At 51.0% G+C, this 27610-nt stretch overlaps 1 protein-coding gene across 2 annotated transcripts; it reads left to right on the forward strand.

The window, feature by feature from the left end:
• Nucleotides 1–536: 536 nt before the first annotated feature.
• B3GNT7 (UDP-GlcNAc:betaGal beta-1,3-N-acetylglucosaminyltransferase 7) lies at nt 537–27568 on the forward strand. 2 transcript variants are annotated; one of them, XM_086843142.1, is made up of 5 exons: nt 537–783; nt 17633–17744; nt 19190–19324; nt 19754–19924; nt 24105–27568. In XM_086843142.1, the coding sequence occupies exons 4-5, from the start codon at nt 19914–19916 to the stop codon at nt 25303–25305; spliced, it is 1212 nt and encodes a 403-aa protein (XP_086699268.1). In that variant the 5' UTR covers nt 537–783; nt 17633–17744; nt 19190–19324; nt 19754–19913; the 3' UTR covers nt 25306–27568. The 2 variants fall into 2 exon arrangements, with proteins under 2 accessions (XP_086699268.1, XP_086699269.1); XM_086843143.1 differs by lacking the exons at nt 537–783; nt 19190–19324.
• The last annotated feature ends 42 nt before the right edge of the window (nt 27569–27610 follow it).

The raw sequence follows: 27610 nt of genomic DNA on the forward strand, positions 1-27610 counted from the left end.
AACTTGGCTGCTGCTGAGGCAGTGATGTACAAAAAGCAGACAGTGTATTTGCCATAGTCAGAGTTCAGAAACAAATGTCCTAATGAGTACGAAAACGGAGAAGGTAGGGCTTTGGTTTTGGAGTTTCACCTTGAGAAGCAAACAATTGAAACACAACCTGAAAGGTGGAGCAGCTGCTATAGTGATACTGCCTTCCCCTAAAGTGTTGTAAAGCCATTTCCACAGAGCCAGAAGAAAGCTTTTTGCTTCTGACAAGGCGTTGAATTGGGCCTCTTGCTCTGTGGTGGCAACTGAAGAGCCAAGGTCACGGATGTCATTGCCTCAGAGCCACTGGGATCAGCGATGCTGTGTCAAATGTTGGCAGAAAGGGCTCTCACACACAAGTTCAGCAAACCCCTTTGGATGGACTTTAAATTGGAATGGAGGTGTTTTGTAGAAGACCTCCTGTAGCTTAAAATCCAGTCTATTCATGTGGAAGATAGAATTTACTACTCAGTAACACCAACCTAACACCTAACCTAACACTACCTAAGCAGGCAGAGTACTGGTGTTGCTTTAGCTCCCAAACTACACAGGACATGAAGTGATTGTAGCCACTTAATAGCCTCTGTCACACAGATCCCCACGCCAGACAAAGAAGTCACAGAAAATCTCTGGCTTGTGCTTAGATTCATCTGCCTCCTCTGAGAGCTGATAAACACAACTGATGGGAAAATATCCTCTGGTTCTCAAAAAGGCAGTAATGGAAAACAGCCATAAAAGTTCACCTCCTGCCCCAACAAGGTAGGCAGAATTTCCTCTGAAATTCTGGTTTTTTTCCAGCACATAACATCAACAGCCAAGTTAACACTGATGTGCTGAGCAGTTCATTTGCATACATGAATAACACAGAATGCTCCCGTAGCCGAGTTTTATTTATCTTACAGAGTGCTGAGTTTTGTGTTGGATCTATGCTATGTTCATGCTAGATCTGGTGCTGTAAGATGGGGAGCGCCTTTTGAAAAGTGTTGAGAGCGGACTAAATTTTTGGGGGGGGGGGGAATAACAACTCCAAAACCTCTCTGATTTTATTTATGAGCTGAGGTAAAAACTTCACCACCCATTGCCAGACACCCAAAGGTGGTTGGTAGTTGTGGCAACTGCTCCAGCAGATCAAGATTCATGAAAACCAAAATGCATCTTGCTGAGTTGGACTGAAAGGAACAAACAAAGGAAGTGTGTGTGTTTGTAATGTGCAAGCCTGCTGCAATGCAGAGCTCCACGTGCATGGTTTCCCATGTTCTCTTAGCTGTGTGAGTATGGAGTTCAAAATCCAAGACTATTTTTGTATTAATGCATGAGAATCTTAATTTTCCAAATACCTGGGAGAAACTGTGGATGTGCTTAGAATTAAGTTACCAGCTGAACAGTAATTTGAGAGGCTGAGGAAGTAATATGTCCTCCTTTCCTGTGTCTTATTCACAAATAAGCTGCTGTGATGGCAGTCAGAAGATCTGAAGCTAATGAAAAATGTCAGTTCTGCCTTTGTTCATAGGACTCCACTGTTTGGGGTGGAAAGGTCCCTGAATGGAGGTCAGTAGCACACACATAGCAAATTCAGCACCTCACTCTCAAAAGTTGTTGGGTGTCTTTTGTGTGAGCCACGAAGGGGCAGCTGCTAGATTCATCACCTTCCTGGGGAATCCATAACAGGAGCAGTGGAAATTGCTGCCCCAGTGGGAGGGGTGTGATTGCCCTTAGAGTGGCTGTAATTTCTTTCACAAAAAGCAAATAAAATTACTGCAAATGACACACGGATCTGCAAGGAAAGCTTTTCCGGGACCAAAGTCCTAAGTGCTGCTACCTTTTGGATGTAACTACTGTAGATTCAGTGTCATTTTATTTATGCAGAGTGTTATTTGATACTGTGTAAGTCTGTTGAAGTTTCCATAGAGGGCTCATTCTGTATGAGTGGCTAAAAATTATCTATCAGTGTCTAGATAAAAATGCTCCTAAAGGGTTTTTTTTCCCTTTTTTTCTTTTTGATATATTTGGTTTGGGAGTCATGCAATTTTTTTGGTGTGCATTTCTTTATATTTCACTGTGGTTTATTACTGACAAATTCTGTCCCTAACAGTTTTTATCTCCATCTAAGTGGAAAACACAGCTCCTTTCAGTTCAGCCTGGCCTGCCTCTGCAGAGGTAATGTTGTTTACTCAGAAGTGTTGCAAAGCAGGCATGAACCACTCATTGTTTGTGGTCTCTCATGAGGAGAGCCCAGGCATGTGGGATGCCACCAACGACACCAGGTTGGTGTCAGAAGTGTTATTTGTTGTACAATTTAAGTGTGTAAGGGAAGGCAACAAGGAAGTTATCTGGAGGGAAAATATTGTTGTGATGGGGAGGGCCAGTGGTTGCTTGGTTTGGCTTTGAGTTGTCCCTTTAAACAAAGTTTCATTAATCTTTATAAACCATGGTGGAGATGGCAGTGCAGAGATAAAGAGCTCTGTGTGGTGTTCATGCACGTCTTGGCGTAGTGGTGGCAGAAAAGCAAACACGCTGCCTTCCTTGCAGGTGTTTAATCATATCCAGACTTACTGTTTAGCTCGGGGCTTGAATTTAGCTTTGAGACAGAACTTCATGGCAGTTTGGACCATCCTTACACTTGCTTGCAGTCTGACTGAATATTGGAACAAGCACTTTCCAGGGAGAGGAAATGTGGGAGAGTTGGGGATGCTCCTTGCTTGGCTCTAAGGAAGGATTGTGTGAGCCCTGCCAGGCACCCCAGACACCTCCTGTGCTGTTGGGCCCCTGAGCTGGAGGAGGTGTGTGGGCATGGCAAGCAGAGAGGATCTATGTAATTACAGCCTTGCAAACCTCCACTGATCCTCTGGGAATCCAGTACCAAAATACCTCTGTGACTGAGCCATGTGGACTTCTCTGGGCTAGGCTGCACTTTCCCAACCTATTCATAGAAATTGTGAAAGGAGGGAGACTCTGGAGAGTTTTACTGACAGGTGAGAAATAGCAAGATGTTTCAAGACAAACAAAACAGACTGAGACCAGACTGTTCTGGCCAAGCTATGGCAGTCTGCTGCTAATGGACTTGAAAAAGAAACCAACTTCTGGGTGCAGAACATAGAACATTGTCCTACTGTGTTATCAGAGCAGTAATTCTGTAGCCTGACATCTTGTCAGGAGTTGGGATCTGATATTTCAAAGCAAGTTTCCTCCCAACTCCAGGCTGCTTTCTACCCTGCAGTAACATTGTATTCAGTTACAGCATCACGATCCAAATTTCCACTTTTTGAGGACCTGGTGCTCTCCAAACAGGCTCAGTGGCACACCCTAGGACATCTAATAACTTTCTGGAACATGTCCTCCTTTTAGTACAAGTTCTCTCAGCAGTTTTTGGCATATGGTCCAAGTTTCCAAGAAACTGGGGCAGTAATTGATGGCAGTGAAAGTGAGAATGCTTCACATAAGCAGTAAGAAACCAGGTGACAACTTTATTGTTTTGTTCTTCTTCAAATATGGGAAATGCTGTTCTGATATAATTTTAAGTCAACAGATTTGGGGAGTGATAGTTATTTTGTTCACTCTGCATGTGAGTGACCTAGCACTACATTTAATTTCAAAAATGGTTTTCAGAATGCCTTGCTGGCTTTCATCTTAAAAGACTTTTAAAGTGTTCATTCATTTTGTTTTTCTTTTAATAATGCTGAGAGCTAATTCTTCTGCATAAGCAAATAAACAGGACAAATAAAAAGTAACAGATACCTGAAACAATAAGGTTTATTCTGTAGGTGTTTAAGGTGTCTTTTATATTAGGCTTTAATTGACAGCTACAAATGCTGAGGTCATTTGAAAATGAGACCACCTGCAGAGGGGTTTTAGGAGCTCAGGGGCACCTCCCTCTACTGATCTCAAGGAAAAATTCTGGCCTTTGTAGATCCAGATTTAGTTCTCCTCTGAAGAGTGAAAAAGTCGAGCTGGAGTGAGGATGGGATGAAAGTGCTGGAAATAGCAGCCGTGTGCCAAGTGATACAGTTCCTCATTTGGGCTGCCGTGTGCCGGTCTGACTGTTCGAGCCCTTGCCTGGATCCGGCTGACTGTTGGCAGAGGTTGAATCCTTCCTGAGAACAAATCACTTTATTGTTCGTGTCTGCTCATGCACTGCCTTTTGGGAGCGTGGTTCATGTTGTTGCAAGAAGCAGAACCATTAGCACCAAATGAATTCTTTGTCAAGCAGCGCAGTCTCCCTGAAATTTTTACTCCTTCCTCCAGCAGTTTCCCCCCAGGGTCAAATTTGCAGTATTGTAAGGGACTGGCTCCTGTTAAGCAGATGACCTTTTTTTGTTAATTCTGCAGATCGTGGCCTACCATGATTTTCCATGAAACTGCCTCCTTTCTATTTCTTCCTCATCCAAGTGAGCAGCTGGGCAATGAAATGTGGCAGCTCTGGGACTTGAACAGATCTGTTTCAATTAAGCCCCTTCTACCCTCAAGGCCTGTGGAAACTGGGCTGTTTGAAACAGCCAAAATTTCCACCCTGACTGTACCAAAATCTGCATGCCAGGGAGCTCCTGGTCATGAGCCACCAGCTCAGGGGATGATCCCTGGCAAAGCACAGCAGCGCTTCTCAAGGGTGCCATCATTCCAAGCTACAGCACCCATCACTGTCCTGTTTCTGCCCAGATCCAGGGATTGGGTCTGTGCAGAGCAGCTGCATCAGTGTAACCACACTGCAGCCGGGGGCAGATCATGGATTGTGAGCCATCAAAACTGGTCCCATGACTCACAGTCAGCCTCAGTGCTTGTGTGACACAAGGCCCTGAGCAGCTTGGCTCACAATTAAGGCTTTTAGCCCATAACACAGTAGACAGTAGCAGCAAGAAGAAAATAAGAAATTGGCTTGCTTAGTGTCATCATCTTGCTCAAACACCGGATCTGGCCATTGCAGAGAGAAATAACTGACTTTTGATTTGTTTTCCACGTAGATGAAAAACTGTCTGCATGGCTCTTTCCTGGGCCATAGTTTAGAACCTTGGAATTCTGGGCAGGGGCAAGGAGAGAACATGGTAAGGCTGTTTCCTTTCTAACCCTGGTGATCCTCATGGCTCTGAGGTGGTGAGGATGCAGGTTTTCACAAAGCTCTGCTGAGCATTGAAGAAAGGTGGGTGTGAGCCACTGTGAACTTCCACAAATCTCAGACCTCACTGGGGCTCCTAAGGTTCTCTGAAACCATATTTACAGCAACTAAAGCAATGTCAGCAATTGTGTCACTGCCCAAGTCACCCAGAAATGGCAGCAGTAAGAACCAATTTCACCTCAAGGGATTTGGCTCCTGGGTCATGTCCATGAGCAGGGCAGAGACCAAAGCTTCTTAATCAAAACCAATCCAGGTGATTTGACACCTTTCTGGTGACAGTAACACACCTATATCTGTAAAGTCCAATCTGAAAAAGATATTTCCTTGCTCTACACCTCATTATTTTCATTATTTGTTTCTAGTGAGATGGAAATATCTTCTGTGTTTCAACCCACTCCAGCTTCCCCCAAGCAGCTCTGAGGAGGCAGCTAATTTTCTGCAAGTACTTGCTCCTTGCTGGCAGCAGGGGCTTGTTGAAACTTTTGCACAAAGCTGGTAAATTTTGTTCAGGTGCCTAAAATAAGTTTTAGAGGGAACCTCAGCACATGCATAAAATTCTGTCCCTTCATCCTGCAGCAGTGGCCTCTCTGAAGAGTGTCCTTGTAGTTTCCTGTCTCTGCTTCCTTCCCTTTCTCTAACTTTTTGTTTTGTTTGAAGTGGGGGGTTGCCTTATTTTTTCCTGCAATGAGAATTATTCCATGGTGCTGGATCACGTTAATGCATTACAGAGGCAAAGGAAGCTTTGAAAGATGCTTGTCCCAGGCTGGAATTCTGTGAAGACTGGCTGGATGTTTGGTGCTTGCTGGTTGCAGCACATTTCCTTTCACCTGTACCACAGCCTCTTCCTGCAAACAGACCTGATCCCCAAAAGATCCCAAATTAGAGTCTCTGGTATTACGCAGGAATTCCCTTCCTTTTGTGCTGGGGCTGATTAAAATCTCTCATTACCTTTACCTTCTAACGTCAGTACTTTATGCAAAGCCATTTCCTAGTAAGAAAAGTTCAGGGCAACTCAGCCCTGAAGTATTACCTGTCCAGAGGTGAAACCTCTGGTGTTCATCAGACCCCTCAAACCATTTCTGGGCAGTGTGATGACAGATGAGCTGGCATATTTTGCTTCTTTCTCCCCACATGGACAGTTGTCCTGGGCAGAGAAGTAAGCTCTCAAGCTGCCTTATCTTCTGCCATGCTGACTGGTCCTGCAGCTTGGCACAGGTACTGCTGTGACCCACGTGTTGCCTTGAATTAATTTTCTCTGGGCTATGAGTGTGGTTTGTACCGGGAATACCCTGTCCTTGCTTGGAAATCAGCTCCTGGGGAAATATGTCCTTGCTTAGCCATGTGGGAGATGATGGAGAGGGTGTTATCAGCACAACCTTTGGCGTGTGTGGGTGAGTTAACCCTGGGGAGCAGCTCAGCCCCACACAGCCCTCATCTGCTCCCCCCCAGAGCAATGGGGGAGAGAAGCAGAAGGGCAAAAGAGAAAACCTGTGGATCAAGATAAAGATAGTTCAGTAGATCCAGCAAAAGCTGTGTGCACCAGCAAGGCAAAATAAGGAATTTGTTACTGCACGGGCAGGCAGGTGTTCGGCCATTTCCAGGGAAGTCGGAACAGTTATTTCATCATGCATAACTCCAGTTTGGGAAGACAGATCTCCTAACTCCTTCTTTCCCCCAGTTTTTATTGCTGAGCACTTTGGCACACACTCTGGGATATGCCCTTGATCAGCTGGGATCAGCTGTCTGTGCTCTGTCCCCTCCCATTGTCTTGTGCACCCCCAGCCTGCTCGCTGGTGGGGCAGCGTGGGAAACAAGAGCTGGCCTTCGTGCTGTGTAAGCAACAGCTAAAACACCCCTGCCTTATCGGCACTGTTTGGTTCCAGACCCAAAACACAGCACCACAGCAGCTACTAGAGAGAAAACGAGCTCTGTCCTGGTCCCAGCCAGGGCAGGTGTGTCTTTTTGTTGTGCTTTGCATGGGATCGGCCACAGCATGCGAGGGGTGGAAGCACAGTTCAGTTCAGGAGAGGCAAAAGCTCCTCTGAGCCCAGCTGGGCACCAGAGGAACTGGTGGGTGGCAGCAGGGGCTGGTGTGGGGCTGGCACCCAGTTACTGGTTGCAGACCAGTTAGAGAGTGGAAGGTGGGGGTTTTCCTGGACACTTTTGGGGAGATCTGAGAGGATGTGGCATACAGCCCTGAAAGGTGAGAGGACTCTTGGTCATCTGCTCTGTTTCCAGGGAGTTGCTGACAGTGACTTAAAACCCTCAGCTGAACAGGATGGAAGAGATCAATACTGCACTGGGAGCTGGTGCTTGCTTTTCCCCACTTCAGGAAAGGTTCATGCTACTGCAGCAGCTCTTCCAAGTCAGGCTGTCACTGCCCGACTCTGCCAGAGCTGCTGCAGGCTCCTTTTCAGCCCTATGGATTAGGATATCAGTTTTTTAACCACAAAGAGTTTTTCTCCTGTGTCTCGTCATGAATTGATGCAATAGATCTGTAACTGCCTCAAGCAGCTGCTGCTGTGCCTGGTTTTCTGTGCAGGCTTGGGCTCTGAAACAAAAGGATGGGGAAAGAAAAGAAGCTAAAAACTCTGGTTTGCTAAAGTAGCACCAAATCAACAAGGAAGCTGCATTTCAGCCTGGATTATTATTTAGAGCCATTTGTAATCAGGATTCTCTTACAGCAGCTCAAGCCAGCAGTTTGGCCTGTGTTAGATGTGTATGTACCAATTAGTTTGTATTAGGCTTAACCATGGAGAAGTTCATACAATAGCCCTGATGCAGTAAAGGCTGAATCAATATGAAATAGAGGTTGTTCCTGTAAAGATTCAGGAATGGAAACTTTACCACCACCACCACACCTACTTTCAGAACTGACACATCACAAAGAAGTTGAGAAATACCTTTCTGGTAAGTGGTTGTCTCAAACGAAAAAAATTAATACTTTAAAGGTATCTCCTTGTTTTAACCCCTTCAAGTGAGAGAGAGCTTTGCACCTGCCTCAGGGGAGATGGGGAGATTGCAATAGAAAAGCAGGGGAGATACGGGGCTTCCCCTTGAGCCTTGCTGCAGTGTGAGCAGCAGGGCTGGGAGGCTGCTGGGGACCACCAGCCCAAAAAAGTAGAGACTGAGTTTTAGGAGGGGTCCTATTTTCATCCTTATTGTTTAATCCAGGGGTCCCATTGCATGTTGGTAGGGGTGATTGTTATGATCCCTTAGTGCTGTCTTGTGTGTTCTAACAGCAAAGTGAAAATATTTGGGCAGGGTGAGGGTGCAAGAACTGTTCTGTGCAAAGGGAGGATGCACCTGGGGAAACAGCAGCAGTGTTGTGCTTATGGGGACTGCTGGACTGTCTGGAGACTTTAAATGTCAACATGATCAGTACTAGCTTCTTCTTACTTTCTTTTCCAGGCACAGTTTGAAGCTAACATGCATGACCCTGAGGGTGAGAAATAGATGGTATTTGTTGGGACAACCACATCTCCCCCGCTGGTGTGGTTCAGAAGGGAAGCTCTTACATACTATTAACTTCACAGTGAAATTGAGATAGTTTTGATCCTACTTCTACATAGACTTAGCTCATGCTGTGCCCACATCAGCTGAGAGCTGTTACATGGGATCTGACTTTTCCTCCACATCCACTGAACCTTCAACCCACACCAAGGACTGAGGCTGTACACACCCAGCCCAGGTTTTCCTTTGCAGTGCCACCCCCAGTTAATGGGGTGCAAAGTGCCAGTGCTCCACATCTCTTCATGCACTGTTCCTTTTGCTCTAAACCCGAACTTCATTTTTTCCTGCTGCATTATTTTGCATAGGCAGCATCTGTCAGGTCTCTGTTGCATCACTGAGTTTGCTGGTATTGGGTTTTACTCAAACAATGTGTTCTGCCACAAAGGAGCAAGTTTGAGCAGGTTAGAGCTGTCCAGCCTGGCCGTGCAGGAACCAGTGACAAATAAAGCTCCATAAATACATTCTTCTGCCTCTCCCCTTCCTCCACACATATATCAATTGCTTTTTCAGATTATTGAGAAAAGAATCTCTGTGTTTTCTGGGTGTGAAATGTATTGGTTCTCCCTTTGCAAGCAATGAAGATAATGTTGTGGCAGAGCTGTGGCTTGGCCCAAGGCTCTGCCGCTGGATGGGTGATCCCAAGGCCAGCGGGAGCAATGGAAATATTTGCATCAGCCCTGTGAACAGATTGCTCTGCTGGGACCCACCTGGGATTTGGGGCCAGCCCAGAGAGCTGCCTGCAGGGGCAGGGCTCCCCTCCTTCCCTGCTGACCCCAGCACACAGTGACCTGCAGGGCTTGGGTGTGGGAAATGCTCTCTGGCCCTTCCTCCGCTTCAGCAGCACTAGGCCTGGGAAATGGGGTCCCTCTGGGCTCTAGGAATCTCAGGGCTCTTGTATGTATTTAAACCTCATCCATAAACTGTCCTCCTGTGGCTGCCACCACCCTTCTTCAACATTATAATATCTGGCACAGCTGCCATTACCCTGGAAGCTGGGTCTTGTCCCCCCCAACACACTCCTTGGGCTGTGCTAAGGGGTTCATAGGATCCATCCCCCTGCTCCCTAACAAAACCAGGCAATGTTGGAAGGATAACTGAGAGAGAAGGAGTGGAAAAGGTTTCTGCAGCCTGATGCAGCAGTACTTATTCTGTGATCCAAGCAGTTCGAGTCTGTGGGCTGTGCTCACCTTGCAATGTCTGGTGACAAGCCACAAGACACGTCCTTCCCCTGGGGCGGCTGGTGCTGGTGTCCACACACACATGGCTTCACCCCACAGCCAGGAGTGCAGTTTCCAGGTGACCTTTCCCAGGTTAAGCACAGCTTGCAAAACCTCATGCCTCTTTCCAGGCTTATAAAACTCCCTCATTTGTTGTGGTGGTTTCATTTGCAATAGGAGCTGAAGAGGGACTTCACTGCTACCGAAACCTGGCGAGTGCCCAGAGGGGAGGGTGGCTGTGATGCACATCTCAGCCCTTCAGCTACTGCATTCCTCCCACCAAAATCCTGACATTTCCCCTCTCTGGCCCTACTTGTGGAAGAAGACAAACAAACCCTCCAAGGAGAAATGCCTGGGCAAGAGCAGAGGTTTTTCAGGCAGTCAGTAGCAAATTCCTGGTGGAGATTCCCCTTGAGCCTGTTCAGCTGCCTCTTGCAGTGTAGCACAGTCAGGGTTGTAGGTTTTTCCCACTAACCCTATTCCCAAGCCCAGAGCTGAGCTTGGAGCAGGTCCCAATGCTCTACAGGTGTAAATCAGCACAGCTTCAGGTACATTGGTGACCCTGCCACACTCCCCACCTTGTGAGACCCCTTTTTCCCCTTTGTCCTGTCTGTGCTGAGAGCTGTGGTAATGGTGATCTCCCTGGACAGACAAAGGAATCTGTTTTGTGGGGTATTTTGGGCATTCTGGCAATCTGAACAGAAGACAGGTAAAAATCACAGCAAGAGGCAAGAAGGAAAGAGACAGAAGATATTCATGCAGTCTCATGCCTGGAGGTTGCCACTGGGCTCCTGCACATCCTTCCCGTGCCTCCCAGGGTCACAAGAGCTCACCTTGCTCTTTGTGTCTCCTGAGGCACGCACGCCTTGCTGGAGAGGTCGTGACAGCTGAAAAGCCCTGGAGTTAGGCTGTGGCAGGTTGGTAAGGCTTCTTTTGGGGTACACCTGAGACCACCCACCCCTAGAACTCCATGCATGGACTTTCCCAGGCACTTCACCCCTGGCCATTGGACACAAGACTCTGGGGAGGGCCAGCAAGTCCCCTCGCACAAGCAGGGCCCGGTGCAGTGCAGGGGCTGCTGCGGCACACTGCACAGCCCTGGCCCTCAGAAAGTGCAAGTGGCTTTTCCAGCAGCTCATCTGGTGGAGGATTTCGTAACGTTTTCAGGTGAGGGGGAGGTTTGGATGGTGGTGCTCACCCCCCTGCTAGTTTGGGAGCTGGGCAACAGCGAAGCCCCTTCTGTGGCCCCATCCCCGCACAGCAGACAGAGCCCCGCTGTTGGTCAGAGGAAGTTTGGTGAAGGCAGAAAGGAGGAAAAGATTCCTGACAGGTTTAATCTGTCCAAGCCAAGAACGGTCACATTAGAAGCTTGTAAACCCTTTTTTTTCTCAAATAGATCTATTTATTTTTTTAACTGCTGGCTGTTGCTCAAAGCGACCCGCTCTGCGTGTCCATCCCATTCGGTGGAGCTCCTGCCTGTGCCTCATCCTGGCCGCGGTGACTCCGGGAAGGTCTCTGGCTTCCCAGCCATGAAAGCCGCTCTCTCAGGGAGGGCGTGGATGTGTCCCCTTGGCCAGGAGCCTGTGCCGGCAGCGGGCGCTGGGGGGGCTCGGCTGGGAAGACTGGGACAGTGTTCGGGCCGAGGCTGCTGAAAGGGCCCAGTGTGTGCCGAGCCTGAGTCAGCCGGGCCGGAGGGCAGCTGGAGCCGCCGCAGGAGGGGCCGGCTTCCCAGGGAAAGGTGCCGAAATGGAGCTCATTAGCGTGGAGTGCAGGCAGAAAGGCCCGAGGAAGGAGGGAGGCTGGAAGGTGGCGTTTCCAGGGCTGGAGGGATTTGTGGGAGCCTTGCATCACACCTGGGTGTCTGTGTGGGGCCAGGGATGAGAACAGGAAGGGGGCAGAGGACGCTGGGTCTGTCTGCACCCATCACTGGACTTCCGTGTGACTTTGGGTGGCAAAGTCTAGGGAAGGACTGGGAAAGCCCAAGAAAGATCCTTGGTGTCCTTGAGAAAGGGAGCTGTCTTGTGCCACATTTTGGTGTCTCGAGCGCTGGCTTGCAAGGCTGGGGCTCATCCTGGCTGGTGTAAAACATCCCTGGAGGTGCCGGTTTTCTTTGGCTCAGTTTGGCTGTGCACTTCCTGCTCTGGCTGACACCCACCCAGGCTAGGCTGTGCCAGCACCTTACACATCCCCAGCATCAACTCCTGGTCCCCAGGGATGTCACCTGGCAGAGCCAGGAGGTGGCTTGTCACTTCCGGGAGCAGGGAACATTGCTCATAGCTGTCCCAAAGGGAGAGTGGCTTCCTGGTGGTCCCAGTTAGGACCTCTGTGCCTGGCTGCACTGTGAGACAAGAAGCAGGGAGGAATTTCTGGTTTAGATTGGATGCAAACATGTATGGGAAGGTTTGGTTTTATCTCAAAAGCAAACAGCTCTGCACATGGTGGTGCTACCACCCAAAGAGATCCCCCATGATGTGTCTGAGAATTAGGGACCTCCTACAGTCTTCCAAAGGCATCGTGTGCTCATGTAAGATGCCAGCAAGAGAAGACTAGAGGCCCCTTGGGGTTCAGCTTGCCCCTGTCCTGGAGCCCAGAGCTGCTGGGGAGAGCAGGATGGCAGGGGCAACTGGTGCAGAGTGTGCAAAAAGCGCTGCAGAGGTGGTTGATCAGGAGATGCACCCTAAAGGGATATGCTTTTTAATGGGGATTTAGCTGACTGGACTGTGAGGGAGTTGAACTTTGATGAAAAGTCAGACTAAGATATTTCCCTTTAGCACAAATAGCCACAGCCCAAAAGCAGAGGGTCTCACCAGTGAACAAATGGGAGCACAGCTGATGGCTCTGAGCAGCCTGGCCACATCCCTGTGCAGAAAACCACCCCAGAGGCTGGGAATAATCCTATCAACTTACTGGCTGACATTTCAGGGCTAGTTCACCCACCACACCTCTGGTTTGTTGATCTGTGCAGCCCCGTTGCTGAACTCTGCAGCCACATGCTCGGTGTTGGCACCACGAGCTGCTTGTGCCAGGGAGTGTCCCTGCCACCTCACCCCAAGAACTGATGGGCTTTCCACCCTGCTCCTTCCATGATGCCCAGTTCTCTGTCCTTCCCCACCTCTCTTTAGTGTTGGGTCACATCCTCAAAGTTTTGGCCCTGCAGGAATGACCTCTTAGGGTGGTGCATTTCTGTCCTGTTGTCACCAGTGACAGCAGGAGGATGAAGGGAAAGTAAACCGTGATGGGGAGCACAGTGTGATGATACAAATGGGCTGGAAGGACCCAGGAGAGCCATCAGTTTGTCCTCCACCCTGTGCAGGAGCTGTTTTCCTATGGTGAGGCAGGGATCAACCCAGCAGGGGTGTCTGGAGCCTCCCTCCACCAAGACACTGGAAATGCCAGAGCCACGTAAGAGCCGTCAGCCCAGCAGATGGCACGGGGCTGTGGCTGCGCCTGCTGTGAATCAGGGAAGGAGCTGGATCCATGCATTAACTCACTGGCCATCTCAGCCCACAGCATAGAATGACTTCACCGTCGGCTGAACATCCCACCATGGAAACCAAACCTCAGGAATGCGTCTGGGTGTGCTGACTCTCTTCTCTCCAGAGGTCTCTCTTATGTCTCAGCTACTCCCAGGCTAGCAAATTGCTGTTGTCACCTCTCCCACCAGCTCCATGAGCTGGGCTGGGGAGCAGTGCCCATGCAAGGGTCATGCCCTATGCCCAGCAGGTGCCTGCCCAGGGTGGCACTGCGGGTGCTGCCTCCCTTTGTGCACATCCAAAAGGAGGGAGCTTTGCCATGGCTTCAGTCCAGTAGTCCCAGCCAAAGAGGGGAAGTCTGCACTCCACATGCCGTCCTTCTCCCTCTCCCCATCTCTTGCTGGAGACAGATCTACCAGTGGCTGTAGCAGAGCCCCGGTTTTGGCGACGAGCAGCAGCAGAGTGATGATTAATGCTGAGCAGAGCCACAGAGCCAGGGATGTCTGAGTTGTCTCTGCCTCTCTCCTAAACCCATTTGGCCAAAAAAGGCTAATGTGAGCATTTCTGCATCTGCCAGCCTGGGAGGGGGCCCGGCCAGAGCTCGGGGTCTCAGCAGGCATGTATGGGGCTGTATGTTTTTCCACTTGGGCTGGAGAGGGGCCGTGGGCAGGCAGCCGCCCGGCTCAGGTGACTCCTGAGCCGCCCTTTCCATCTGACTCATGAGAGACGTCGCAAGTGCTCTCCTGCCCAATGGAAAATACGTCTCCTTGCAGCTCATGGCTTCTGGGCCCATGCCAGTCCCCCGGCAGCACAACTTCCCAGGGCTTTGCTGGCATCTGCAGCTCTTCCCAGGCTGGAGCTGGGAGAGCAGCTCCATGGGATGATGCCCAACCAGGGCTTTACCTTCAGGCTGTGCCCGTAGCCAGCGTGGCAGAACAGTCAGGGTGGCAAGGGCTGGGCAGGACAGGCCCATGGTTCCTGCAATGGGCAGGAGCATCTCTACAGGCACAGCTCCTGATATCACTGCTGGCATGACATTGCTTTTCCAACACTCCTGATTTCCTCTTTTCCACATCTTTGGAGGGTCCAGGATGGAAATGATCATCCTTCAGCACCAGGACAGGTCTTTTCCTTCCCAAAGCCAAGCACCCCCTCCTCTCTCTTCCTTCCTGGGTTTGGGCAGCATGCGAGCGTCTCCCATCTCAAACCCCACATTCACGTCCCCTAAGATTTCTCCATCTTGTGTGTCCTCATGGGCTTGTTTGTTTCAGTGCCTGAATGCCACCCTACCACAGGTTATCAGGAAAAACCCAGACCCTGGGGCTTTCTGCGCAAGGGAAGCTGAGGCACATTGGTCAGCATCTCTTGCTGAGGCACACTGGGCTGGAAGAGACAAGCCAGGGCCTGTGGCTCACTGTGCCCAACCTCAGGCTGTTTGCATCACGCCCCAGAGCCTGCCCCCTCCATGCCCACTGCCCAGGCTGCAGCACTGGGCTCCCCCTGTTCCTCTGGGAAGGGAAATGTTTTCCCTTTCCCCTCCCGTTCTGCTCGCCAGCAGCGAGTGAGTCTGGTTTCCCCTGCACACTGCCGCCAAGAGCCTCTGGAACCACTGGAAAATGCATAAAAGACCTGGGCAAGGCTGCGGTGAGGGTTACTCGCAGTCACAGCTGGATCCAGCTGCTGCTTTAAAGCAACAGCACAGCCACACAGGGCTCCCCAGGACACCCAGGTGTCCCAGGGGTTTAAATCCCATGGGAAGAGAAGGCAGCATCCTCACTGGGCAGCAGCCCTGAGGCTGGAGGGGGCCTTTTCACTGGGGAAAAAGAGGAAGGGGCAGCCCAAGGGTGGGCCTGTGCCTGGGGTTTGCTCACCCAGATTCACAGAGTGCTTCCCCCTGCCCTGCTCCTGTGGCTCCTGGCACAATTACCAGGAAAGCACTTCCCTGCCAGCCCCAGCTGCATCCCACAGCTGGGTCTGCAAAGGACAACAGCAGCTTGGGGACCCTGGAGCAACGGGGGCTGGCAAAGCAATTTACACTCCTCCCCTATTTTTGGAAGAAATAATGCAAATCCTGGAGTGTTTGATTCCAGGCAGGATAGAGGGTGTGGCTTTCAGCTGTGGCTCAAGGTGTTTCGGCAGCCCCCAGTGTTTCAGTGTGTGAGATGCAGAGGCCCATGGAGTGAGATGGAGCAACTGGCTGTGGGAAGGCAGGAAACTTATTACAGCATCCTGGGAGCCAGCATGGTCCCGCTCTGGCAGAGGCGCTGAGATGGAAACAGCCACGGGGCACTGGGGTTAATGAGTAAAATAACTCACCCCGCCCAGGTCTGCTTTATGGCCCTGTTAGCATGGGCAAGCAGAGGGAGCTTTCTGCGGGGGTGGATGTCTTTCCCGGTGTGCCACGTCAGACTGGTCAATTCATGACGTCTGCTCCACCTTCCAAGACGCAGCAATAAATCAGGTTAATAATTAATCCCAACTGCCTGGGGAACCTTCCCTGGGACTAAGGCAGATCTCCCAGCCAGAGTCACAGCTCCCAATGTCCCACGTGAGAGCTGCGGTGATGGGCGAGTCTCACAGGGTTGCTCTTTACCACAGCATCATGAAAGGTGCTTAAAAACAAACATGGAAGGAGAAAGGAACATTCCCTGTCCTATCACATCCAGGATGTTTGTTCCTGAGTGTATGCAAAGTGCACACACTTTTACACACACGGTTTGTGCAAAGTCTTGATGTGGTGGGAGTCTGGCTCAGCCAAACAAATGGCAGCCTTGACCTCTCTCCCTGCTCCAGGGTACACCACAGGTGAGTGGCTTAACAAAGGAAAACCTAAAAGTGTGACCCCTTTTGCAGCTGGTCTCAGGTCAAGCTGAGCCCTTGGTCCTGTTCCAGGCACTCAGAGGTCTGGGGAGGAGAGGGCTGGTTTGTGTGTCTCCGCAGGGCAACGGGACCTTGGCTTGTGTGGGAAACCCAGCCCAGGGACCACAGTGTTGGCACAAGTGGTCAGGAGGTGTGAGAGTTCCTGGAAGAAGAAGTGAGAGTTTTTTCTGTGTATGTATAATTTGCTGGAATGAAAATAAATCAGAAAACAACACTCACACACACCAAAAAAACAAAAACCATATCAAAGAAACCAGCGCAGCTTTCCCCAGTGAAACAAATTCCAAACCATCAGTGGGAAAACACTGGCTGGGTCAATCTGCCACTAGCCAGTCTTCTGGGATTACATAAACTTCATAAAAAAGCTCACTTCTTTCTTTGTACTATTTTTTTTAATGAAACTTTTTAGTTCAGGTCCACTTTGAAATTAAAAGAGGATTCTTGAAACAAAAAAAGCACTGTGGTTTGCTTTGAGAACATCTAAATGAGCCACTTGGGCATCACCCCAGTCCTTGTCCTTTCCTTAACCCAGACAATGTCCTGGAGCCCTGTTTGATGCCAGCTCCAAAGCCTTGTCCCCACAGGTTACTCCTCCCCATCTCCAGCAGTGCCATCAGTTGGGATAATGCTCGGGTAGGAGGTGGGTGTGTGGCACTGGGACTGGCTCTCTCCAGATGGGTCCCAGGAGCCATCAGATGTGGAGATGCTGCCAGCAGGAGCTGGTGTCACCCTGGCTGTCGCTCAGGTGTCACCCAGGAAGATCTGTGCATTGCCTTCCCTTCTACATCCCAGGCCAATGCAACAACAACAGGTCCCTTGCAGGTGCCTTGCCAGCTGTCCCAGGGCTGCAGTGGCCTGGCACACCTCAAATGTCACTGGTGTTCTGAAAGGCAGAGGAACTCAGCTATTCCATGCCCAAGCAGCACACAAGAGCACTTATCCAGAAATTCACACCTCTGCCCACAGTGCCAACAAGGCACCTGGTGCCTCCAAATTTCAGCGAATGGCTCAGACCTAGGAAATACAGGTGATGGGTGCTGCAGAGGAAGAGGGGCAGGGCTTCAGATTTGGCTGCTTTGCTGAAGGCAGGGCTGGGCAGGAATGGCAGGGATATACTGCTGGCTGAGTCTGCTGGAGTGAATAAAAATATTCAGGTTTCTCTTTTTCATGTTTCATTCTCAGCAGAGTGGTTGTGGCTGCTCATGTGAAACCTGTTCTTGCTGGGTGCTGGAAAGAGGCAAAGGGAATGTGTGTGGAGTAAGACTTTTTTAAAGAAATATGCTTTCAGTTACATTTTGTTCTTCCTGCTGCTTTTCTGCTTTCCCAGGGCAAATCTAAATAGCTGAAAACTTGGGTTTGTCCTAAACTTTTCTATGTAATGATGAAAAAAATCATAAACAATTCTGCTTCATTTTCAGGTGCATCCTTGAAACAGAAGCTGGTGGTGCCAGGGATGCCCAAGACTCTGTTTATTCCAGACATCAGAAGCCCCAGACCTGACAGGATCTGAGCATTTAAAGACTATCAGAGGTAAAGCTTTGTGCAGCCATCACACCAGGCCTGCAGTGCTCTCATGCAGTTGGATGTGCATCTTTTTCACACACAGGGGGAGGTAGGGGGTTATTTCAGCCAAAACCCTGCACAGCAGCATGGCATCACCTGGGAAGTTCTGTGCTTGCAGCCCTACAGCTTTCCTGCACGGAAGCAGCCATCAGAGAGGTGGAATGGGACAATGGGAGCACGGCTGGCACAGCTCCCTGCCCCAGACTGCCAGGAGCCCTCCTTACCCTGCAGCAGTGCCACTTCCACACCAGAGCAGCACAGCCCTCAGGCTGCAGCATCATCCCTGTGCCTGCTGGCTGGATGTGCTGATGCCGGGGCATCCACAAAGCCCACATCCACTGTCACACACCCACAGCTGCTGGGTGCCCTGGAATGGCAGCAGTCACCCTGGGGCTGTGGTTTGGGATTTACTGCTGCTCCCCACAAGCAGATACTGCCATCCCTGGCCCCATCATGGTCCCAGGACAAATTGCAAGGTTAAATGGTTGTTGCGCTCTCAGAGCTCTCCTGATCACATCCCTTTGTGCCTGTTTGTGCACAAAGTGGAGTGGAGGAAAAGCCCCTCTTTGCAGAGTGGGATGAATTCCCAGCCATGGGCTGGCATGCACCTACCATCCCTTGTGCTGTAGGGATGAAGTGGGTCCTTCTTACAGCCTGTTCTGGTCAAGCTGATGCTCATTGCGTCTCATGGCCATGATTTTCTTGGGACCATGAGTGCAGCAAATACAAACTTTCCTATAGGCACTGGGAACAGGTTAAAAAGGATTCAGGGAAGGTATGTATGGACTTTTGGTGGTGATAAGGACATGGGATGCTGTAGAGCTGGTGCAGCCTGTTTGGGCAATGTTTCCTGGGGAGCTTTCACAGCCCCCAGGACACAGAGCTGCAGAGCACCTGGGAAAGCGATAAGCTTAGATAAAGAGAAACAGATCTGGAGAATGCAATACAATCTTCCTCCCCAGACTGAGCTGGAGTTCTCTTGGTGGTCTTTGAGTAGCAGAGATGCATGGGTCCCTCTGCATGTCCAGTCTTGGAAAAAAGAGTCTTTCCCATGAGAACCTCAGTGTGCCCAATGGGTTGTGAGAGTTGTAGGAGGCGCTGACCCTCATCACCCATGAAAAATGCAGAGGAACTGTTCAGAAAGGGACTGTGATATCTCTGCTGGACAGGAAAGGAAATGCAAATTTCCTGCTGGCTTCATGATGGACATGAACAGCTGGTGGAATTGGGAGGATGACAAAAAAAGGGAGATATCAGAAATTACAGGAACTGATTTTTATGGCTGAAAAACACCTGCAACTGAAATGTTACATTTAAAAGGAAGGTCTTTAATCTGCTTCTTAATGGGCAATGGGATGTCCCATGCTGATACGGCTGTAGCAGGAATGCTGATAAAACTGCATCCTAACCAGGGCTGAAGGATCAGTTTGGAAGGACACCTCACCTGCCTGCTATGGTATTGGGAATTTGACACATGATGGGTCCCAGCATGCTGAGCAGGCACTTTCCTGCTGCAGCAACTCCCCATCAACTCCCTACACCCCCAGGTGAGCTGTGGGTCCCAGAAAATGTGTGAGTCCTGTACAGAGCGTGGATACCTGGTGAGACTGGAGTCCTGGGCAGAGTATTGGTCCTTGACAAGGTGTGGACCCTGAGTGAGATGTGGGTCATGGGGGAAGGGTAGGTCCCAGGAGAGGTGGGGATCCCTGGATGTGTATCAAAGACTCTGGGGCACAGCTAATTCACCCCAGAGAGGGCACAGTACACGAGAAGCCGGAGTAGGACGCCCCCGAATTGCCAGATGCTGGTGAGCGTGCCATCAACAGCGGGGAGAGTCCTCAGGGGGACGCGTGGGATGTCACCTTTAAACTCTGCCCTGGGAGCACCGGGGAGGTGTCTGTCTGTTGGGTGGGGCGGGGGGACGGGACAGAGGGCAGGGCAAGAGTTAACCTACCTGCTCTGCCATCTATCTCTAGGCTCCACCTCGGAGAGAGAGGGGAGGGAAAAGAGAAAAAGTAGGGAAAAAAAAAAAAGAAAAAAAGAAGAGGAGGAGGAGGAGGAAGAGCTCAGAGAGAAGCGCCCGGACCGCGGGCAGCACGGCCAGCAGCGGAGCGGCCGCCCCGTCCCACTCCCAGCATGTTCCAGTGGTGAGTGATCTCCGGGGAGCGCGGAGCCCAAGCCCCGCTCCCGCACCGAGTCCCGGTATCCCTGGCTCCGCCGTCCCGTGTCCTCCGCTCCCGGTGCCCGGCACCGCCGTCCCGACGCTGCGTCCTGCCCGGAGCCGGGGGACTGCGAGCTCCCCTCCACACCGGATCCCTCTTGAGATTCGCCTCGGAGGGGGCTGGCCGGGGAAGGGTAGCTCTGGTGGGGACGGTGGGCATATGGAAAGCGACTAAGGACGGAGTTCGTCATTTGTCCCCTGTCCGTCTGTCCCCATCCCGGGAGCGACCCTCCCGCCGCCGCGGCTCTGCGGGGCTCCCAGGCGGGGTCTCCCTGGGCAAGGGCGTCCGCTCCCGACACAATTTTTTTCTCCATGTCGGGACACCGGAGCTCCGGCCCGGCGGGAAGCAGGATGGGGGCAACGGGCAGGGGCGGCCGCTTGGTGCCCCCCAGTCCCGGGGGATGCCTTTCTCATCTTTTCCCTAAAAAGCGCTGGTTTGTGTGGTGGGGCCTGGGGCAACAGGACCTCCAGCCCTGCCCGGTGGGGTCCCTGTCCCACGGCAGCGGCAGCTTGGGGGCAGATGCCCCCGCCGGGGGCAACACCCGGGGTTTCGGCTCTTGCCTCTTCCCCAGAAGGCTGTTTTTACCGCCTTGTAATTCAACCAGATGGCTTTTCTGAGTAGGGGACGTGTCTCCGGGCACCTCCATGGCGACTTGCGGCCCCACTTGGTGTTTGCACCCCAGCTATTGCACAGACTGCCTTTGGGGACATTTGGGTGCTTTCTGCCCAGCATCTGCCCCTTTATAAGATCCCCTCTCCAAGTCCTTGGCACTGCCAGCAGACAGGACTCTGTACTGGCGGTGCCTCCAGCGACTGGGTCTAGTTGAGGGGCCAAAAAAAACCCCTATCACATAAATAGATAGCGCTAGCGGATCAAAGGGGTTTTCACGTGAATCCAAAGTGAATGGGATAGGGATAGAGAGCCCCTGTCTCCCATGGCCTCATCTGCCCTCGAGCATCAACACCTGAAAAGGATACAGCCCACCTCTAATTTAGAGTTTATGTTTAACTGCCTGGTGGGGAAGCCACCTCACAGTGAAGCTTTTGAAGTTTCCTTGGTGGATAAAAGGGAAGAGGAGGAGTATGTTAAGACCTTTCTAAAGCTCTCTTGGTGGCACCAACACCAGCAGGTGGGACAGACGGACCTGGCTGGCTCCGATGGGAGTCCACCCCCACCCCCGATGTCTGCCACCCTTGGACTTTGCTGTGCTGGGTGTCCCCAGCTCCTGGGGACACTATGGGGACTGGTTGGGGTCTGTGCCCCAAAGAAGGGTCCTGGGGCTTGGCAGGGTCACTTCTCTGCAATGGCAGTAAACCCAAAGCACCTCGCTTGCCGATCTCCAGAAAGCAGGAATTACTTTTTCACCCGTACCTAGAGTACTTCCCAGCTGAGGAGACCACAGAGCAGAAAGACTTGCAATCTGAAAAGATGCACAAACAATTGTCGCTCTTTTAACCCCCTAATCCTTGGTTTGATATGGGAATTGCCTGCAGTTGTGGCTCAGGGTCCTCCCAGTCTCCGTCACTTTCCTGGCAGTGCAGGGACAGGGTTTCTGCAGGGCAGAGGTGGCTGTAGAGCTCCTGGTTCCTGCTGGACCTGATGGCACCCCGTGGTTTGCAGTCAGATCAGTAGGAAAAATCCCAAATAGGTTCTTGTAGCAAAGCAGAAATTGCGCTGGTGAGAACTCGGAAACAGGGTCCACTGAAGGAAGAAGGAATAAGTTTCTGTGCTGTTGTGCAACACCTCACCTATAAACATACCCAGGCCACTCGACACTCTACTTCTTAATAAAAGCTGGAGTTGCCCCTTCAGCTCTGGGTTAGAATCTTCTGTTTGGACCCAAGGAGAGTAATGGGGGTCAGGGCACCCATGCAGCTGCTTTCTGTTAGGCAGAGTCTGCCAAGGCTGGGAGCGTCTGTGCCAGTTAGTGACGGCCCTACCTATGCAAATTTTTAAAACTTTTGCCAGTAATTCCCTGCCCTTTAGTTTCTGGGGAACTTTTGGCCATCATTCAGGCTGAGTATTTTATTGCTTGTTGTCCTTGGGTGGTGGGGAGTGTAAGAATATGATGGGATAGGACAGGATGGGATGGGATTGATACAAACGAAATTACTCAACAAGAGTGACAGGGGTTATTTCTACAGCAGTGCTGAGTGTGGATGAGAGGTTTTAAATATTGCTTGGCTGTGCTTGGGGTAAAGTTGTAAGAATAAGCTCAAAGCTGTGCAGGCAGGGCTGGAGAGGGTTAAGGGAATGGTGAGATCTAATCAGAACTGCTCCCTCATCAGTCTCAGATGAGTGGCCACATATAAAACCGGATGGGGAATATCTATCCATTTACCCGTAATTACTTATTTCCACGCTCGCTCCCACAGTCCACACTAGTGATCACAGTTTTCCCACAGCAGCGTCAGGCTCAAAAGTTCTTTGTGCTTCAGGGCAAAGCCAGAGACAGGAGCTCCTGAAAGCTCCTGATTCCCAGTCTGAGATTCCTGCATTCCTGCATTTCAGGGTGAGTGGAATCCCCGAACACAGTGTTGTCTCCTGCCCTGGGGAATATGGCAACCTATGGGGTGTCCCACCAAGCAGTTGTTTTGGGTCAGCCTGAGGCCCAGAAGTCCAGCAGCTTCACAGTGGTTCTGATCACAATCCAGCCCCCGGGTCTAGGAGAGTTTCATGGCTTTTGGTTTTTTTTTGTCTATCTGGAAAATACTTGGGTTAAATGTTTCAGGTTTCAGCCCCAAGCTCCTTCTCTGGACTGTCCTGAAGTTAAGATGCCATCTGCCTGCTAGATACGAGTCTGGATTTTTCTGGCTCTGATGGGAGCAGGTGGCTGAGGGCTGTCCCCAGTGCGGGGGACAGGTAGCCCACCTAGGCTGGGCTGTGCTCCTGACATAAAGAGGACAGGCAGAGGGGCATGCCAAGACAAGGGCCACATCTGTCTCTGTCAGCTCCATAACCCAGTGTCAGGAAAAAGGCATCCAGGGACTGCCAAGCACCTTTTGTCAGAGCAGATAGAGAAGCAGCTGCACTTGGGAAGCTGTTGGGAGCAGAGATGAGGAGCTCAGCTGCCATCCTCCCATGCCCAGTGCTCATCTGCACAGGGAGATGTCCCAAGGCAGATGGAAAACGCAGGACTGAGGCAGGAGGGAGTTGGTGCAGATGTGCAAACTGTGGAGGAAAGCCGAGCACTCTGGAGCTACATTATGCAGCTGGGCAGAGAGGGCAGTCCCCCTCCTCTGTGGCAGTGGGATAAAAAACCCACCTTTAGCTGTGTGGAAAAGCAGGCTGGGGAGGAATTGTGTGTCAGTGATCTCCAAGTGCAGCCCTCCTGCAGTCCCAAGGACCTCAGGAGGATCCCGCTCAAGCCCCCTATGAGCTCCACCTGGAGTTTGCCCCAAGCCAGCAGTTTCCCAGGGCTCTGGGTCTGGAGCAGAGGACAGCAGCAGGATGGCCCCAGGAAGAACTGGCTTTGATCTACTCATGCCCTGCAAATGGCTTTTTTTTTTTTTTTTTTTTTTTTGGTCCTGATGTGCCATTTTGAAATGAAACAGCAATGCTGGTTTCATATTGACTTTTGTGGTCTTCCCAGCTCTGGTTTCACAGTGCTGTGTAACCTGTGATGCCAGTCTAGGCCATGGACAGTATGTCTGTCTTGGAGCTGAGGCTTCTGTGGAAAATATAATTCCTTCCTGCTCTTGTCCTAAACTGAAAAACTCTTGGGACTTCCATCTGAAACAGCTGCCTTGCTAAAACTCTCACCCTGACTTCTCTCTCTCTCTCTCTCAGCCCATATTTATCCTTCCTGTGAACCCTTCCTGGATCTTAGCAGTGGGGTTACCAGATGCCACTGCAGCCACCCCCACATACCTTGTGCCTGTCCCTACAGTGAAGTGTGGCCCCAGGGCCACCCCACAGGCAGAATGCAGCTGGGAAGAGTGTGCATGGGGGTATCCCGCAGCTCTTCCCATGAGGTTTCTACTCCTCAAAAGGTGATGGAACATAGATTATGAGCATCCCATGACCTCTCCAGGAAGTGCTTTTGCAGACAAGTCTGTTGAAGCCTGTGGTTTCTTCTTCTTAACCCCTTGTCTCTTCCCTTTAGGAAGAAGACTATCTACAAAACAGTTTGTCTCTCCTTCTTGCTGATCATTACAGTGACGGTGCTGCAGCGTGGAATGGCCCCAAACCAGTTCATGCAGGGCCAGCAGCAGAGAGAACTGCCCCCTTCAGAGCCCTTGAAATCCCAGAAGAGAGACAACTCCTTCTCCATCAGCAGCACTTTCTGGAAGACCAAGAAGGAGAAAGCTCCTGTGAAGGAGGAGAGCGTGACAGCAAAGCAAACAAAATCCTGGGATGTCACCACTACCAACTGCTCAGCCAACCAGAACTTCAGCAAGGTGGATTGGTTCAAAGGGCTGGAGCCCAACTTCCAGCAGTTCCTGCTCTATCGGCACTGCCGCTACTTCCCCATGCTGATCAACCACCCAGAGAAGTGCAGCGGGGATGTCTACCTGCTCATCGTGGTCAAGTCCATCATCACGCAGCACGACCGCCGCGAGGCCATCCGGAGGACCTGGGGCCAGGAGAAGGAGGTGGAGGGCAAGAGGATCAGGACACTGTTCTTGCTGGGCACCGCCTCCAAGGAGGAGGAGAGAGCCAACCACCAGAAACTGCTAGATTATGAGAACCGCATCTATGGGGACATCTTGCAGTGGGATTTCCTGGACAGCTTCTTCAACCTCACCCTCAAAGAGGTCCATTTCCTCAAGTGGGTCGACATCTACTGTGACAACATCCACTTCATCTTCAAAGGCGACGACGATGTGTTTGTGAGTCCCAGCAATATCCTGGAGTTCTTGGAGGACAAGAAGGAGGGAAAGGACCTCTTTGTGGGGGATGTCCTCTACAAAGCCAGGCCGATCCGTAAGAAGGAGAACAAGTACTACATCCCCAGTGCCCTCTACAACAAAAACATCTACCCACCCTATGCAGGGGGTGGGGGCTTCATCATGGATGGAGCCCTGGCCAAGAGGCTGCATAAGGCCTCAGAGACACTGGAGTTGTACCCCATTGATGACGTCTTCTTAGGGATGTGCTTGGAGGTCCTTAAAGTGTCACCTGTTGGGCATGAGGGCTTCAAAACTTTTGGCATTGTGAAAAACAAGAACAGCAAGATGAACAAGGAGCCATGTTTTTACCGGAGTATGTTGGTGGTTCATAAACTGCTGCCTCCAGAGTTGCTCCAAATGTGGGACTTGGTCCACAGTAACTTGACATGCTCAAGAAAACTCAATGTTCTTTAGCTCAGTCTCTCTGGAGAGCTGGGACTGCAGGAGCTGGGACAACTGATCCCTGCTCTGGGGTGGGGTGAGCCTCTCCTGGTGGCACATGAATCCTTCAGGGGCACTGCCCTCCGGAGTTAGGAGGGCAGAGACACTGTGCTCACGGGCAGGGTTTGTGATAGTGTTTGTTCCTGTACTGTATTGTGGTTCACATATCTCCAGCTGGGTTGGGGGTTGCTGAAAAAGAGAAAAAACCCAACAAAAAATGACGAGTCTAGCACAAAATGGAGAGAGGGCTAAGAGGTTTGTGCTCTGCTTTAGGTACTTCCTCCACAGCAGCATGATGAGTGGAGGGGTGGAGGGAGGAAGGGAGGGATGTGGCACTGGCATTTTCTGGAGATGTCCAGGGTCTGGGTATCCAGGGGAGCTGGTCCAAGGGCGTTCGGCCAATTACAAGTGCATCAGCCCCTCCCAACTCAAAAATAATGGGATTTTATTTATTATCTCAAATTTCTTCTCCATGCAAGGTTTTAGTTACACTGATGTTGTGTGTGCATTGGGTTCATCCCCACCAAAGTCCTGTGTCCCCTTATGCAGCTGGGGAGAGGGGCTTTTCTCTGAGGCTGGCCCTCAACAGCCCTGAGTCCCCATTAGGTTTTCAGCCTGACACTTGGGGGACCAGGGTCCTTGTCCTTGTCAGAGGGTCCCAGGCAACAGTGGTTCCCAGCACCAGCCTGGGCTGTGCTTGGCTCCCCAGCCCCTCTGCAGCCTTACTGCATGTCCTCAGAGGAATGCACCCAGCTGAAATTCCTCAGGGATTTGTTCTTCCTGGCAGGAAAGAGACTAGGCCAGCTGCCCTTGCCTGTGGCCAAGGAAGTGGTGGAGAAAACTGGTGGTCCCCCTGCAGTGCCCCAGGGATTTGTAACTTCTGGGACCCTACTTCCCAGGTATCCCAGGGAGTGCTGTGGGGAGAGCCTCTCCATGCTGCACAGCTGCCCTCGTGGCTTTGCCTTGCAGGAGACAACAGCCACAAAGGCCCTGTGTGTGGCTGCTTGGGGTTCAGCCTGGGTTTGTCAGCAACTGTGATGCTCCATGGTAGGTTGGAGACATTGGCCCTGCTCTAGCATAAGAAGCAGGATCCAAGGGGACAAACTGAAAGAAAGCTGGTGTTTCACACATCTGCTCAGCTCAGGGTTGTTGCAGTGTTTATTCTAGAGGCTGAGATGCAGGAGCATAACAGGGAATGGTGTCACAAGACACCATTTATTTGGGCTGAAAGGGCCACAAGCTCTCGAGGGGAGCCCTGGGCTGGTTACTTTGGTGGAAACCACCCAACAGAGACATGTGGCCACACAAGGGCCACGGGTGCTCTCCAGCCACTGACTGCAGTCATGAGCAAAGCCACAGGAATGTGCAAAGCCACATGCTCACACACGTGATCCCAGGCACAGGCTCTGCACACACAGATGTCCCTGTGTGTACGGCTGGCATGCCCAAATGTCCCTGCAGGGGGTGAACACACACAGCCACAACCATGGCCCTGACCACGCACAGTGAAACACGGGCACAGATACCTTTACTCCCTCTCCCTGTCTGGTGCCAGACATTGAAAGGAAAAAATGTTTACTACCTCAAAGGTCCCCCTGTGCAGTGCCTTTTTTTTTTTTTTTTTTACTCCCTTTCTCTCTTTTTCTTAATGCATTTTGGAAATGGGCCTTTTTCATTTACTCCAAGTACATTCCCCAGGATAGAAAACAAACTAAAAAAGGGCATAAACCAGTCAAAAAGGGCACCCACATGCCAAGCCACACCACTCTCCAAATGGCCCTGCTCAGATGAGATGCAGATTTGAAGAGGAGGAAGAAAAGAGCCAGTGCTGCTCAGGGCTCGGCTGGTGGTGATACTGTGAAATTGGATGTACAATGCACCGGGTCCCTGGAGCAGCCGGGCAGAGTCCTGAGGGCATTTTTGGTACCCACTGGGCTTAGGCAGCACACAACTCTTTCCTTTTCCCCTCCCTTCCCCACTTCCAACAGGAGTGAGTTCAGAAACACTTCTGAAATTGATACCTCCATAATTTATGTCAGGTACAGTACTTTAGGCTGTACATTTATCCTGGATGCGGGGTAAGCTCTTGCTCTCTGTGGCAATGTGCACAGTGAGCCAGGGCTGTGTGCAGACATCTCTCAGTGTTGTTCTTCACCTGGTGGGACCTGTACAGAGAAACCTTGTAGAGTTTGGTGAATATTATAGTTTCTAAATAAAGGTTAAAAGAAGAAAAAAATCCTACAAGCCTTCATCTTGTGTCATTACTTGTGAGTTTCTG

Source organism: Cyanistes caeruleus, chromosome 10, assembly GCF_971803275.1.
Source record: "Cyanistes caeruleus chromosome 10, bCyaCae1.hap1.1, whole genome shotgun sequence".
In the NCBI taxonomy this organism is placed as follows: domain Eukaryota; kingdom Metazoa; phylum Chordata; class Aves; order Passeriformes; family Paridae; genus Cyanistes; species Cyanistes caeruleus.